General features: G+C 40.1%; 1 protein-coding gene across 4 annotated transcripts in view; it reads left to right on the top strand.

Moving 5' to 3' along the window:
• The window catches only part of LOC137856557 (protein transport protein Sec24D-like), a 50,782-nt gene that overhangs the window by 12,972 nt on the left and 21,963 nt on the right, over positions 1-15,847 (top strand). For all 4 annotated transcript variants that reach the window (XM_068682135.1, XM_068682134.1, XM_068682137.1 and 1 more), the window contains 3 exons: positions 2,773-2,894; positions 6,256-6,367; positions 7,716-7,843. In XM_068682135.1, coding sequence (XP_068538236.1) covers positions 2,773-2,894; positions 6,256-6,367; positions 7,716-7,843 — 362 coding nt within the window. The remainder of the gene's footprint in view (positions 1-2,772; positions 2,895-6,255; positions 6,368-7,715; positions 7,844-15,847) is intronic.

The raw sequence follows: 15,847 nt of genomic DNA, 5'->3' as shown, positions 1-15,847 counted from the left end.
GGCATAACATTATAGAAAGGAGTGGTACTCCTTTTTAGATACTCCTCTTTACTATAGCAATAAAGATTTGTAATTGAATACAAAGAATGTGCTTTCTTACCTGTTACAAGTAAGTAAAACAGTTAGCTGGCTTTTTAATTGTCAAACTAACTAGGCTGGTTTGCAGCGACTGTTGTTAGTAAGGAGGTTCTCACTGATGCAACTGGAACACTGGAATCAAGAGCTACAAGTTTTACCGAAGAGACAGGCAGGGAAGGAGGGGAAAGGATGTTGAGAAATGGATAGATTGCACAGAGCTAGCTCTGAGAAACAGCCACAGACAGGCTGAAAGCATGTGGGTAAAGGTGAAGGACCAGATCCATAAAGGACACCTTGTGGTTGGGGTCTCCCACAGGCTGCTGATCAAGGAGAGCCTGTTGATGAGGCCTTCCTGCTTCAGCTGCATCATGCACACAGGCACCTGTCCTGATGGGTGGCTGCTTCAACCACCCAGAATTCTGCTGGAAAAGCCACACAGCAGGCTGTAAGTGATCCAGGAGACTGAGGATAACTTACTTGTCCAGGTATTAGGCAACCCAACCTGAGAAGTGTTACTGGGCATGGTGCTCACCACTGCAGATGAACCTATTAAAGATGTTAAAGGGATTATTAATAAATTAACGTAGATACTAAGGGATTCTGAAGGTACACTGGCCAGAAAAGAAAGGCCAAGAAGAGCGTAACACCCTGATAAATGAGAAGGGAGAACTGATAACAAGGGACATGGAGAAGGCTGAGGTATTCAACAAAAATTTTGCTTCAGTTTTCACTGCTAGTCAGGTTTCCCACATGCATCTCTTGAATTCCTGAACCTCTAGGCAGAGGCTGGGGGAGCAGAGTCCCTTCCACTGTAAGCAAAGAGCAGGTTCAAGACCACCTGATGGAACTGAACAGGTACGAGTCTATGGGGCCCGGTGCTGTGCATCCCAGGGTCCTGAGGGAACTGGCTGATGTCATTGCCAAGCCATGTGTGAAAAGTCCTGTCATGTGTGAAAAGTCCTGGCAGTCAGGTGAAGTTCCTGGTGACTGGAGAAAGGGAACCATCACTCTCCTTTGTAAAAAAAGGACAGAAAGGAGGACTCAGGGAATTACATGCCTCACTTACGGAGCCTCGACTCTGTATTTGGGACAAAGTTTATGGAACAGATCCTCCTGGAAGCAGTGTCGAGGCACATGCAAGACAAGGAGCTGTCTGAGACAGCCAGCACAGCTTCACCAAGGGCAAATCCTGCCTGACCAATCTGATGGCCTTCTGTGATGGTGTGATTTCATGAGCTGACAAGGGAAGACTGACCAATGTCATTTAACTGGACTTCTGTAAGGCCTTTGACACAGTCTCACATGACATCCTGATCTCTGAATTGGCGAGAGATGCATTTGAAGGGTGAACCATTCAGTGGATAAGGAGTTGGCTTGGAAGTCACACCCAGAGAGTGGCAGTCAGTGGCTACATGGTCCAGATGGAGGTCGTTGACAAGTGGCGTCCCTCAGGGGTCCATCTTGGGACCGGTGCTATTTATTGTCTTTATCAGTGACATAATGGGATTCAGTGCACCCACAGCAAGTTTGCAGATGACACCAACCTGAGTGGTGCAGTTGATACACCAGAAGGAAGGGATGCAATCCAAAAGGACCTAGACAAACTTGAGAAGTTGGCCCACATAAACCTAATGAGGTTCAACAAGTCTAAGTGCAAGGTGCTGCACCTGGGTTGGGGCAATTTCAGACATGAGCACAGACTGGGGTAAGAACTAACTGAGAGCAGCCCTGTGGAGGGCTTGGGGTTTCTGGTGGATGAAAAGCTCAACATGAACCTTCAGTATGCACTTGCAGCCCAGAATGGCAACTGCATCCTGGGCCACATCAACAGAGGTGAGGCAAGCAGATTAAGGGAAGGAATTGTCCCCCTCTGCTCTGCCCTCATGCAGCTTGGGTGCTGCATCCAGGTCTGGGCCCCCAGCACAAGAGTGGATTAATGTGGATCTGTTACAGCTGGTCCAGAGGAGGGCCGTGAGGATGATCAGAGGGCTGGAGCAGCACCTCTGCTGTGAAGAAAGGCTGAGAGAGCTGGGTCTGGAGCCTGGAGAAGGCTCCAGGGAGACCACGTTGTGGCCTTTCAGTATTTAAAGGGGGGCTTACAAAAAGATGGGGAGCAACTTCTTATAAAGGAAGATAGTGATAGGACAAAGAGGAATGATTTTGAACTAAAAGAGCTAAGATATAGATTAAAAGGAAATTCTTCACTCTGTAGGTGGTGAGGCACTGGAACAGATTACCCAGAGAATCTGTGGATGCTCCTTCCCTGGAGGTGTCTAAGGCTAGGCTGGATGAGGACCTGGGCACCCTGATCTAGTGGGTGGAGTCCCTGCCTATGGCAGAGGGGTTGGAACTTTAAGGTCCATTCCAACAGCCATTCTGTGAAAGGCCTGGTTTGAGTAGCTGTAATAACCTTTACCAGCAATCCTACTATGCTATATAATAGCAAAAACTTTAATTATGCTCAAAAAATATAATGGAAAAGTTTTGGAACTGGAGTTGTCATGCCTAGTTTTAAGTTTACCTTTAAAATACAGACTGCATGAGCTAAAATAACCCATTTCTTGTACTTGCTGAAAACAGAAAGGAAGGAGAAGTTGCATTTAGGAGAAGAATGATTTGTATGGCAAAAACTGATGTTAAAATTGATAACAGAGCTTAAATACTTTATATCAATGGTCATTTGTAACTGTACAGCAAACTATGGACCTCAGATGGCAGGATCTCAGCTGTCTTATCCTGGTGCCTTTCCTGGAGGTCCAGCACAGTTCTCTGGCCTACAACAGAAGAAACTTGATCCTGACTCTATTCCAAGTCCAGTAAGTAACATGGCACTAATGTTTTATGAAAGTAAATTTCTGCTCTATTTAATGCCATTGCATTTACATGGCTTGTTTTACAGGTTATGTTGCAATTTTCTTATGGTCTTTTAACTACATGGGCTTTTTACTTTGTGTTGTCAGTTTGGAATAACTGAGTACAGTACTGGGTTTAGAACTGAAGAGGCTTTATAATGTTAGCTGACATGGGACGTACGCATGACTCAGAGTACATTAATAGGAATTCTCAACATGGTTCTCATTATGACAGTAAGGAGTACTGAGGGATTACTTGCATTCTGTGCAGCTGGTCACCTTTCCTTTCCACTCCAGAAAGATCCAAGGCTTAAACTTAGTAACAGACTGTTAAAAAAGTAGGACTGGTGCAGAGCACAGGTATGTGAACTCTAAAATTGCAAACACGGAAAAGCTGAGAAGACCCATGCTCAAAAGCCATGTCACTGTTTGCAGGAGTTCCTCAGGCAACCAGAACTATTTGCTTGAGCATCTTTCCATCCTTGTAAGGATTTCAGTAGCTCAGGGTATACGTAATGCTTAAGCTTCCTACAGATTCAGAAGGCTCAGTTGTTAAAGCCTGCCTGAATGTGCACTGGTAGAAAAAGCCTATTCTTCTTAGAGTTGTGTTAGAGGAAAAATAAAACAAGATATGGATTGTCAGTCTTTCGTGAATGAAGTAGTCTAATTATTACCCAAAGGAATTCCTTGTCAGATGCAGGCACTATTTAACTTGTGTTTTTTTATTGGAAACAGCTGATCAATGAAGGGGGGGGGGGAAATGTGCTCATGGGGAAAGCACACTGATGCAGGTTTTGGCGATCAGCCAAACACATGAAAAGGTCTTTGCAGAGTCAGGATTGTTGAAGCAGGCTATGTTGTAGCTTTGACACAGGACTCTCTACTTACATGCATTAACTACCACACTGTAAGCTTGTCTGGAGGAAGGAATCTCCAATTCCTCTGCTGAAGCAGTACTACTGTGCAGGAAAGTGTGTTTTACTGGGAGGGAAGAAAATCACTTGTGTAAAATCCTGATCCTGTTCAGTTGGGTGTAGCTTTACTTCCTTATATTGGGATTTTCCTTTGTTTTATCCAGTGATGTTTTTACTGAAAATATATTGGAAAAATGCTTTTTTGGTAACCATTTAGAAGTTAATGTAACAACTGCAATTGCCACCATTGTGGTTTAAAAAAAAAAAAAAAAAAACAACACAACACACACACAAAAAAAACACCTGAAGTGAATTTCTGTATAATTAGCAAATGTAGGTAATAGTGCCCTGAATAGGCTGACCATTCTTAGTGTCTCAGTATGGTGCTTTTTATGTAGGAAGTACAAAATCATCTTGTATAATACACTTAGGGGGGAAAAAAAAGGCATCAGGGGAGCGGGAGGACTGGCACAAAAGCATGGACTGACGTCTTGTTTAAATTACATATGTAGAATAAACAGCCTTGACTATGACAGTGATGTTAAAATAAGTTAAAAGGTTTGTTTTAGCAGTACAGAGAGGATCAAAACAACATGTTTAAAAGAAACATGATCTGGTCAATGTCTGCAGAGGGCAAAAAGCTAACTCAGAATGAGGAGTAAGTATGATCATGTGTATTTCTCTTGTTATATTGACACTATACAATTACAGTAGTGTTGCCAGATAAGAAGTAAATTTATCTGTAGCCATTGTTGATATATATTTTCTTACATATGTTAGAGGTTGACAACATCTATAAAAACTAGCATCTGGGCTTTGTCAACAATTATTTCCAAGAACAATGATATATTTAGGTCAGTGAACTGTGGAATACCACGGTGTATTGATCCTTTGCAGAGCTAAGTCTTAAAAGTGGTTTGCTTCCTTCAGCCAGCAAACCTTTGTAGAACAAAGCCTTTTTCCCTTCTAATCCAAGAGTTAGTGATAAGTATACAAGCCAAGTAGGCAGGGAAAAGTAATCAAGCAGAAGGTATAACAAACTCCGAGGAATGTATTCTGTTTTTAAATTGCAATAAAAAAACTTGAAGGAGAATGAAGGTGTTACAGGCCATAGATGAATTCCAGTGTGTTAGGAAATACGTCTTGGACAATGATCAATAGACTCCATGCTGACTAATTTTGGTTTTCTTCTGTTTGCTTTTCAGCAGAGGCTTCTGAAGTTCCACAGCTATTATTAGAAATTCACGTGCAGTGTAAAGATACAGTTGCATGGGATACCAGCAGCAGTGGCAAAGGCAGTTTCAAAAAATCCCTGCCTCCTTCCTCTTCCTCACAGCTGTTAGACTACACACTGAAAATATAACTCCTTTGAGGATGAGAAGGAATAGTGGTATCATCTCAGTGATCCAGTTTATGCTGTGGACCAGTATACCCTTTTATATAACTTCAGTTGCACCCTGAAAAGTATCAAACTTAAGCATGAGGGACTGTAGAAGCGACAGTATAGACAGTGTACACAAAGGTAATTTATTAAGTAGTAAAGCCAGCTTCATGAGCATTTCATGAAAATAATTCACTAGTCTTCAACCAGAATAAACCTGCACATGATTAGAGCTGCTACACCAGAAGTTTTCTGTGATTGTTCTCCTTCACTTTTTTTTTCCTAGGAGGAAGCTCACAACATGGTAGTATGACTCAGGGAATTAAAACACTGAGTTCCAGGGTTGGCATACTACCTCATGGCCAGATAGGCTTTTCTTGAGGATTGAAATTGCTACCTTCTAAATTGCAGTGCTGAAATGTAGCTCAGCTAGGAAGGTGGTACTCTCCGTAGGTTGTCATTCACTTTTTAACCATCCTGTGCACAGAGCCTAGTGAGGGGGAATTGAGGGCCAACCCTTCCCACTATTGCAATCAGATAAATTACCCACACATTCATTTATGAAGAACAGCATCTGGCACAATTATGGCCATACAAAAGATAACCTGGTATATGTGACATCAGAGTAAAGTGATGCAACCTGTTTGCACTTAAGTTTGATCTCAGAGCTTGGAAGGTCAGATTCAGTAACAAGGCTTATTTACACAACTGCTCTATTCAGTTTGCTGGCTAGACTCTCCTGAAAATGTCTGTCTCCAGCAGTCAACATGCTTTGAAGAACTCCCTTGTTCACTCTACATAGGTCTGGTCAACCCCTATGTGTAGTGTTACCTCTGTAGAGATCCAACAGGCAACTGTAGCTGTGAGTTACACTGCTCAGCTGTGTCTGAATAGTTTTAAAGTTCTTAACTATCCTAGAAGTTTGTATGTGATGGGTTTATGGCACCTCTATATAAGGTATAACTCTTTGTGGATGTAACTGAGTGCATGGCCAATCTTTCTTACACTGTTCTTGCTTCTTATTCATCAGATTCAAGTAATTGAAAATGACAAAGCTTCTAGGGGAGGACAGATATATGCTACAAACACAAGAGGACAGGTTCCTCCTCTCGTCACTACAGACTGCATAATCCAAGATCAAGGTAACTGTCCTTGTTACTGCTTTGGGGGAAATGAAATAATGTGTATGTATGACTAAATTCTCACATTTATCACCTAAAAATGGTGTTGCTTACTCTAAATTGGACATAAAATGGGAAAATTGCTTCCAGGTGTGTGTGAGAGGGGGAGCATCGGGGGGAGAACTGAATTCTTAAACTTTTGGTTAATTCCAATGGAAGTCGTGAGATCACTTTGCCCTTATCTTTCTTATCCTTGCTGAAATTTAAAGTGATATGCATAATTGACAGAACTTCTCTTAACGTAATTTTTTTCAACATTTTCAACTAAAAGGCCCTCTTCAGATTCTTCTGAAATTTTAAAAGATGGACACTATAAAAAGCACCGACTCTATCATTGTTGTGTTTTAAGATAAGAATTTTGGAAAATGCTATTCAAACCATAGGGACATAGTATGGGCCTGTCTAGTTGGCTTAGTGTTTTCATTTGACTAGTGGACCTCCAATTGCTTCAGCCTAGACCCTGTAAGTACCATATTCCGTGCTCTTGACAGCAGACTTGATACTTTAATATAGATAAAACTGACGGTATCATTTAGTCCAGCATTAATTGATCAGTGCTTGGATAAGCTATACAAAACATACAAACACATCAAGATTTTTGGACATTATCTGAGAATGGGATAATGCAGTTATGCAGTTCTAATGAACAAAGAAATTCCTCTCAAGAAACTGAGTTTGTTTGCTTAAAAAAAAAAAAAAAAAGAACAGAAGAAGGCAGTTTCTGAACTGCCTTGGACTTCCAGTGCACTTGTCTGCCTTGCAGAACGCAGTCCCTCATTGAGGGAACTGAGCTAAGTGTGCTACAAGAAATGGGGTAGTGATTGTAGCACACTGTATCTTGCAGGATATATGAGCCTGGTCATGTTACCACTGGTATCCTACCTTCTGAATTAGAGCTAGCTCATTAGCATGGTCTTGGCAGTAAGTATCAGTTTGCTGCATTTTGTTATGTACAATGTTGACATTCTCACTGGGGATTTCATCCATATCATTTCCTTTTAACACCTCAGATATGGATATTTTCAAATAAATCTCTATTGAGATTCTCATTGCAAATAATTGTGCTTTTTTTTTCTTTATACTTTTAAATCTCTGCATTAAACTTGAACAGCAAGAAAAGGTTTGCCTACAGGGGGAGGCAGTGGGTTGATATATGAGATGGGCAGAAGCTTCCATGGGAGAACAAAAAGCATGCATTTAACTTAGCATATGCTCTTGTTGTTTTGTTGTTGTTTTTCTTGTATGTGTTTAGGACAGGCGGATTCCTTTTATCAGTCTTTAACTATGCATGCTTTGTTGGGTGTTCTAGGCCATGCCAGCCCTCGTTATATCCGATGTACTACCTACTGCTTCCCAACATCTTCAGATATGGCCAAACAGACTCACATCCCACTGGCAGCTGTCATCCAGCCTTTTGCTATTGTTCCACAAAATGAGGTGAGGACTAACGGAATATTAGTCCCATGTGGTTTTGTCTCCTAAATGCTAATAACTTTTTCTCTGGTTGGGTGGGGTGGGAGGGTGTCTTATCTGGGATTGTGAAAGAGCTACAGTAGAGAGGTAGCTGCAGAAGGCTATGAGTTGCACTTGGGTCATAATGCAACTTCAAGGGATAAAAATCTTTGAAAAGGTACAAGAGTGGTAACTATGTAATTTGAGCCAGCAGGTTCCTGGTGTTGCCCCAACTATCTCTGCTTTATGCCATGACTGGCAGCTGCCAGAATTACATAGCTATAGGCAAAGACATTAAAAGAGGATAGCCCTGAACAGTATCAACAGAGACCAAATTCATTTTACTACATGAGTAGTTACATTCAAAAAATCTCTTTTTCTATTCTTTACAAAATAAATAAGAAGATTAGGGTATTTTCTAGCGGGATGAACTGAGTCATAGAAAGCAGACAAATGTAACTATCCATTTTTGGCAGTTATTTGGAGACACTAACCTAATCATTTTTTTTCCTCACATTACCATCTATGACAGCCCCTCCTATTCCAAGCATAGCTCTAATTCATGTGCAAAATAATTCTGCAGATTGGCAGTGTCCTATGATCTCAGGGTAGTTGTTACACAGGTATGCAGTTTCCTGGCATCCCCAGTGGGTTGCATCAGTAGTAGGGATAAAACCAGTTTGCAAGTGCAGCTTGTAACTGCGTCATCTGTAGGGCTGTCCTTTCTTGTCCGTAACTTCCTGCCATCTTCATTGTGCAGCTTCTAAATTCTGCAACAAAGGGCTGTAGGCAGCATTTCCTTTTCACATGCAATGCTAATTTACTTTCAGATCACCTTTTCACATGCAATGCTAATTTACTTTCAGAGCATTGTTTGCTGCAAAAAAACAGTGGGGATCTCTTGTAAGTTATTGTCCTGGTTGTGATTGTGTATTCAGAAACTCCATCATAAAACATGCACAGAAAAGCCTAATTAAAATTGCACAGATTTTCAGTGTTTTTTTTTGTTTGTTTTTTTTGCAGTCTTTGATTTTCTTTAACTTTGTTTTATTGCTTGTAAATTCTTTTTTTTTTTTTTTTTTTGAAAAATAAGTTGGAAAAAAGCAGATATTGTTTATCTGGATGGATAACTTCTGATCCAACGGACTTTTGTAGTTTGAACTAAGATTTTTATTTTAGCAGGGAAGATAACTACATGGCTGTGAAATGCCCGCAAATGCTTTGTGCAGCTGGTAATATGATTAGGAACAGCTGAGAAACAGACACATCTCAAGTGAACTGTAAGGACTTTAGCAAACCCACACACTATACAAAATCTATTATGATGCATGTCTTTCTGCACTAGTAAAGCTGTATTTGAAAAGCCACGGGCTTCCACGATCATTCAAGTGACTGATAGAATTATATTTATGGAATACTCATAAGACTTACTTGACTGGCATTTTGCTCTCATCACTGCTTATAGTTGAATATGAATTTGAAATAGTTCATAGGTATATTTGCATGTTCAGTGGTTTGTTGCCATAGAATGTATGTGACTCTCTTTCTATGCCATTAGTGTACTAGGTCAGTTAGAAACAATAGGAAAAACTTACCGTGCTTCCAGATAATTTGAGTATACAGCATGGTCTTCAGCTGTCTTGTTCTTCCTTTCTCCGTTCTTGATTGTGGGTTTTGATTTACTGAGGGCTGTTGTTAGCTCGTTTACTTATTTTCTTTCTAAAACTAACACATTCACCGTTTTGGTGGATGACTTGTAAGCAGTGGTGTTATGTGTTGGTACATGTTGGTGGGTTGTGCACTTGGCTTAGACTCTCCTGCTGGCTTTACATTTTAACCAACAGAGCAATTTGTTGAACTGTTCTTGCCTGTGCAGGCAGTAGGAGGGAATGCCTGAGAGATTCTTCACCTATGGGAAATGAACATGAGGGTGTAGGAAAAGGTAATTGGGGTCCTAGAGGTGCAAGTGTAGTCAAGTCATCACTTTGAGTCAACTGGAATTTGATCTTTGAAGATTTGTTTCCTTTGACACAAGTGGTGGAGGTAAAAGATCCAGGGATCTTTTTTATTAAACTTTTTATTTGGAAGTTCAGTAGTATTTCTCAGAAATATTCCTTCCAGTCTGGAGGCCCGGCCTGGACAAGAATAATTCAGTGTTTGAGCATATCTGAAAGGTAGATTTAATTTTTTTCAGTCACCATGGGTTCTTTTGATGAAAGTGGAGTGTCTACACATACAGACTGGTGTTCTGTCTCCAAAAGTCATTTGGGAATGCTAGCACACATGTACAAATGGGAATAAGGGAATAAGATTTTGGGAAGGAAAAAAAATAGGGTCTGAGGAAAGAAATAGGAGACAAGAAATGCACAAACTTGAACAGGGGCATTTTTGGAAGATGCAGGTATTTTTTGTGCAAAAAATATCCGTATGTCCAGTAAAGAATGGGATACAAGCGTTAGCTTGTATCCCATTCTATATATTATATTCTATATATTCTATTCTATATATTCTATATATTCTATATATATTCTATAATAAGAACACAAAGTAAAATCAACACAGTGCTAGGTAAGGTTGTTAAGTGAAAACAACCCATGCATGCCTTTGAATCAGTGCAGTGTTTCAGGAAAAAAAAATACAGGATTTCTTCCTTAAAAGAGAAGGAACCTTGAAAAATTACAGAAATGTAATGCAATGAGAAGGCAAATGTGGCTTTATATACTGCTAAAAAAGCCCCATGCAATTGAGGCTCTGTGGAATGGTGGTGTGTCTGAGAAGTTCCATAATACCTAGAAATTCGGAAATTCTGAGTAGAGAGGACACAAGACCAACATAAGTGAATACAAAGAAAGGCATAAAAACATACCAGTAGGCTGCGATATCAGTCCTCAGATCAAGGGAGGAAATCACAGAATCACAGAATTTCTAGGTTGGAAGAGACCTCAAGATCATCGAGTCCAACCTCTGACCTAACGCTAACAGTCCCCACTAAACCATATCCCTAAGCTCTACATCTAAACGTCTTTTAAAGACTTCCAGGGATGGTGACTCCACCACCTCCCTGGGCAGCCCGTTCCAATGTCTAACAACCCTTTCAGTAAAGAAGTTCTTCCTAGGATCCAACCTAAAACTCCCCTGGCGCAACTTAAGCCCATTCCCCCTCGTCCTGTCACCAGGCACGTGGGAGAACAGACCAACCCCCACCTCGCTACAGCCTCCTTTAAGGTACCTGTAGAGAGCAATAAGGTCGCCCCTGAGCCTCCTTTTCTCCAGGCTGAACAAGCCCAGCTCCTTCAGCCGCTCCTCGTAGGACTTGTTCTCCAGGCCCCTCACCAGCTTCGTTGCCCTTCTCTGGACCCGCTCAAGCACCTCCATGTCCTTCTTGTAGCGAGGGGCCCAAAACTGAACACAGTACTCGAGGTGCGGCCTCACCAGAGCCGAGTACAGGGGGACGATCACCTCCCTAGCCCTGCTGGCCACACTGTTTCTGATACAAGCCAGGATGCTGCTGGCCTTCTTGGCCACCTGAGCACACTGCTGGCTCATATTCAGCTGACTATCAACCATCACTCCCAGGTCCTTCTCTGCCTGGCAGCTCTCCAACCACTCATCTCCCAGCCTGTAGCTCTGCTTGGGGTTATTGCATCCCAGGTGCAGGACCCGGCACTTGGCCTTGTTGAACTTCATGCAGTTGGCCTCAGCCCATCGGTGCAGCCTATCCAGACCCTCCTGCAGAGCCTTCCTACCCTCGAGCAGATTGACACACGCACCTAACTTGGTGTCATCTGCAAACTTACTGAGGGTGCACTCAATGCCCTCGTCCAGATCACTGATGAAGATATTAAAGAGATCTGGAAAAACAAAAACAAAAAACAAAATGCTTTGCTAATTCCATTTGCTTCTCTAAAATATGTCACTATCTTTTATTTCATTTTGTGCTGAATGAATGTCAAGCCAGACATCTTAATTCAGAATGCCTTCTCATGGAAAATCAAACTCCTGATTTTATTGTGAAACTTCTGTGATCAATAAAGCTAGATTAACTCTTCTGTAACTATTAACATTTCTGTAGAAAAGGTACCTTAAACTTATTTTTTCTATGGTTTTACAACTAATGTGACAATGACAAAATAAAATCTCAGACAAGGACTGCAGTGCTGGACCATCTGTGATATTGATGCGTTGGAAATGGAGCTGTGGATTAGTCCAGGCATGAACCAGTATCATTTCATCTGATCTAACACGTGTGTGTCACCCTCAGCAGCCCCAAGAGGGGGCTAAGCTGCCCTAGGGTAGCTTTGTATTCTACGCCTTCCATTCTCACTTTGTATGCATGCCTCTGCACCAGCTTGCGCTTTTGCTGATGAGTATGGGTATATCTCTCTAGATTGAGAGACCTCCTGCTTGAGATCTGCTTCTATGAAGTGTTAACATTTTTAAAGTCTGTTGTTCAGCACAGTTTCTTGATTATCCAATTTCACACTCCTGCTTATATCATCAGTTAATCCTGGCTGCTGACCTTCACTTGAGATGCAGCATGTCAGTACATCCAAATAACAGTCACTACTTCAAAGCTGAGACAAAGCTGAGAAGTGCTGGAGAGAGCTGACTTGTTAACAGTTGGTATTCCCAACCTGGCATCATGACCAGAAAAAAATGTGTTTCTATTAAGCCTGGATATTAAACTTTTTTTTCACCTTCTTCTGCCACCTCTATGATATGGAAGTTCTAAAGAAGTAAGCTACCTACTCCTGGGGTTTCTTGGTGTCAAAATTTTATCAGTGTTTCTTGTTTTCCCCATGCTCAAACTTCTATTAAATCCTCCTAATTTTGGTGAGAGCAGCCTACATTTGCACTCTTCATGTTGCTAGCTCTATTCAGTAAGTTGCAACGTTCCCCTTAAAAAGGGAATGCTGACTGAATAATTTTTTTGTGGATAGTCTGACTTATGATTCACTGTTATCAATGACCAGCTTTCTGTTGATTTTGCAGTTGAACAGGCAATTTGTCATATATAGTGTACAGTGTAACATTGCATAGAGCAGCTCTCTGTATAAGCTGGTAAAGTTATCCAAAAGTATATGGAGAAACTGGTGGCAAATTACTCATCTTGCAGGGAAGAGGGGGAAGGGATTGTGATGGAGATACTGATGTAATTGAAAATTGCACTCCTGGTACGAGTTTTCGTGTTCCTCTTGGATGTAGCCAGATTTGCAAGTTGTGTGGGTCTCATTTCAATACACTGTCATTTTAGTGCTGGGGTGTTAAATGCATTCGAATGATGATGGAGTCAAACTCTGGGCAAAAATATTGCTCCTAATGCAGATTCATCAGGTGCTAATAGGGTGTATGTTGTGGGGGGCTAGGAGTCCACGTTGGCTGTGAGGCAAAGGTGTTTTGCCTTACATTGCATGTGGAGATTCAACTTGCAGTACAGCTACAAAAGGTTTTCTTGTAGCCCAGTCTATGTATATGAGTCTGGCAATGAAAACAGATGATGTGCATTTTTCAGTTTGTTGTGTGATAAATAGCTAGTTCTGTTCACCATCTGCATATGCTTCTTTTTCATTCTCCAGACTGATTTTCTCTTCAGAATGCTTTTTCAGAGATGTGCCGTGATGAACTTGAGCTTCACTGCAGTCCTTTTTCCTACATTTATAATTTCCGGCTGTGGCCCTGATCCTGCAATATGAATACAGTGATACTCTGCAGGCATCACAGGGAACCCTCAGGAGTGGATCAGGTCTCCATTTTTATAGCAAGCAATAGTAATTCAGCTCTCTGAGACTTTAAAGCACAAGTTATAGTCCGTCTGGAAATTTTTATGGATGTATTTCATCTTGGAGCGGTGCCACCAATGCCTCCTCTCTGGAGTCGGAACTGTATTACAGAGCAATATTCTGGCTGAAATATTTCCAAAATACCTCTTGCTATCCCAACTATATTTGGACTAATAGTGAAATAAGTCATAGTTTATCAGATTAGCTTTTAGGGCTTGCACTGTGGCGGGGCCCTGAGGCTTCAGAGAAGGGAATGTTTATGCAGGTCTTCCACAGCATTTCCTATCTCTTCTGCCCAATTCCCTTTAACATAAAGCCCTCCCAGTGCAGCTGATTCTTTCTGCCTCTCCAGTCCTTCAGCTTACATAAAAGGAATCTATTTTACGAGGTCAGATTTATGCTACTGAGTAGTAGTTTTAGTCATTGGTTTTGATAAATATTTACAATTTGATAGTGCTGGCAAACTGACAATCGATGCCTACATGTCCAGTTTTGTGAGGGCTGTCTCTGTTCTCAGTCAGGTGATCCAAATGGGTAAACTGGGGGAAGGATTTTGAGGAGATACAGGAGTAGGAGAGGTGCAAGAACAAAACACACAAATACAGCAAATGTTCAAATAGTTATTGTAGATACCTAAATTGATTCATTTATTATTTGTAGAAAATTACAGGAGAAGAGAAGGAAAATGCTGACAGTTATAGTTGGAGAAGCAAAAGAAAAAGGAGTACTGCATTGATTTCAAAAAAAAAAATCTGAGATTTTTTTTTTATTTTAATCCCCTCCTTCCCTGAAAGTTTGCCACTGACTTCCATGGGACTGTAAACAGATCTCTTTATCTTCTGTTGTACAGTGACATCTACAGAGAGTGAAGTACAGGTGTGGAGCGTAGAAAGCAGGGCTTTCCCATTTGGCACCATTTCTTTTGGACTATGGATGGCAACAGTTTTTGTTTTATGTATTACTAAATAGACTTTTTAAGTAGAATTTTTATTCTTTTAAAATGATTTTAAAATGCTTGTATATTATTTATCTTTGTAAATTCTTGTAAGATCTAGGTATTAAAAAGAAAAAAAGTTTTTTGGACTCCAATGGAAATTATTTTGACAGTTGGAAATGTAATAGCAGTTTTCACAACCAAACAGAAATGAGTTTGTTGTAACAACTGTGTTGTGAAGAAGTGGGTTTGGATTATTTCAGTCTGAGTCTTTATTCAGAAATTACCATATAAATTACCATATAAATTGCTTTATTATTAGATATATTCATTAGTGTTGTAATGGATTAAATTATTTTAAGGAAATACTGAATGGTAAATGAACATTTCATGTTAAGAAATCAAAAAACAGGCCTTTTTTCAAGATTTTTCTGTTACACAAAATCTATTGCATGCATTTCTTGGTTAGGCTTAACTTTATTGATTTGGGGTTTTTTGTTTTGTTTTAAAGTTTTTGCAAGTTTATTAGAAACTAAATATAGCCTGCCTCTGCAGTATGATTTCATTGTTATTTTATGTTTTATTTCTCTACATAAGATTGGAATAACATTTTTGTAAAACATGACAGCACATTTTAACTTCATGCACTACCCATAGTCTCAGTGACTTCAAGAAGACCATTTGATGCAGAAAGTTACATAAGATACATGCAGATCTTAGTAACACTTAAGCTACTAGGGCTTTAAAACCACATTACAAAACGACTTTATAATAAGTAAATTTTTTAATGAAGCTAGAGGGAGATGAAAGATAAACATTTCCACTCCAGAAATAGAAAGACAAGGAAAAAAATACTATTTTTTATTTCTGCTGTCATTAAAAAGGTAATTTATTAAGTATAAGAATGTTGATACCTAGGCTCTGAACTTTATGGCATTTATTTTTATGATTTTTCTTATTTATGCTTTATAGGTAAAGATCTTAATTTTAATAAGGTATTTCAAAATATGATCATTTGAGAGTAATTTTTCTTTGCTCTTGAATAACATTAAATGTATTAGAATAGGGTTTAAAATCACTAAGAATGTATATAAGTGCATTGGGTGTTGTGTAAGGTCTTTTTTCCCTACCTGTTCAGATACTATATTATTAATGGCAAACCAGATCCAGGCCTCATTAAATTAATACAGCAGAATGATAATCAGAAAATTGTCAAGTAATGAACAAAACCCAGAAGTTCTAAAACTTTAAGTTATTGTGGGTAGTGATTGGGTT

This window comes from Anas acuta, chromosome 4 (genome assembly GCF_963932015.1).
Source record: "Anas acuta chromosome 4, bAnaAcu1.1, whole genome shotgun sequence".
Lineage (NCBI taxonomy): Eukaryota > Metazoa > Chordata > Aves > Anseriformes > Anatidae > Anas > Anas acuta.
The sequence above is the reverse complement of the archived record's forward strand: the minus strand, read 5'-3'. Positions and strand labels throughout refer to the sequence as shown.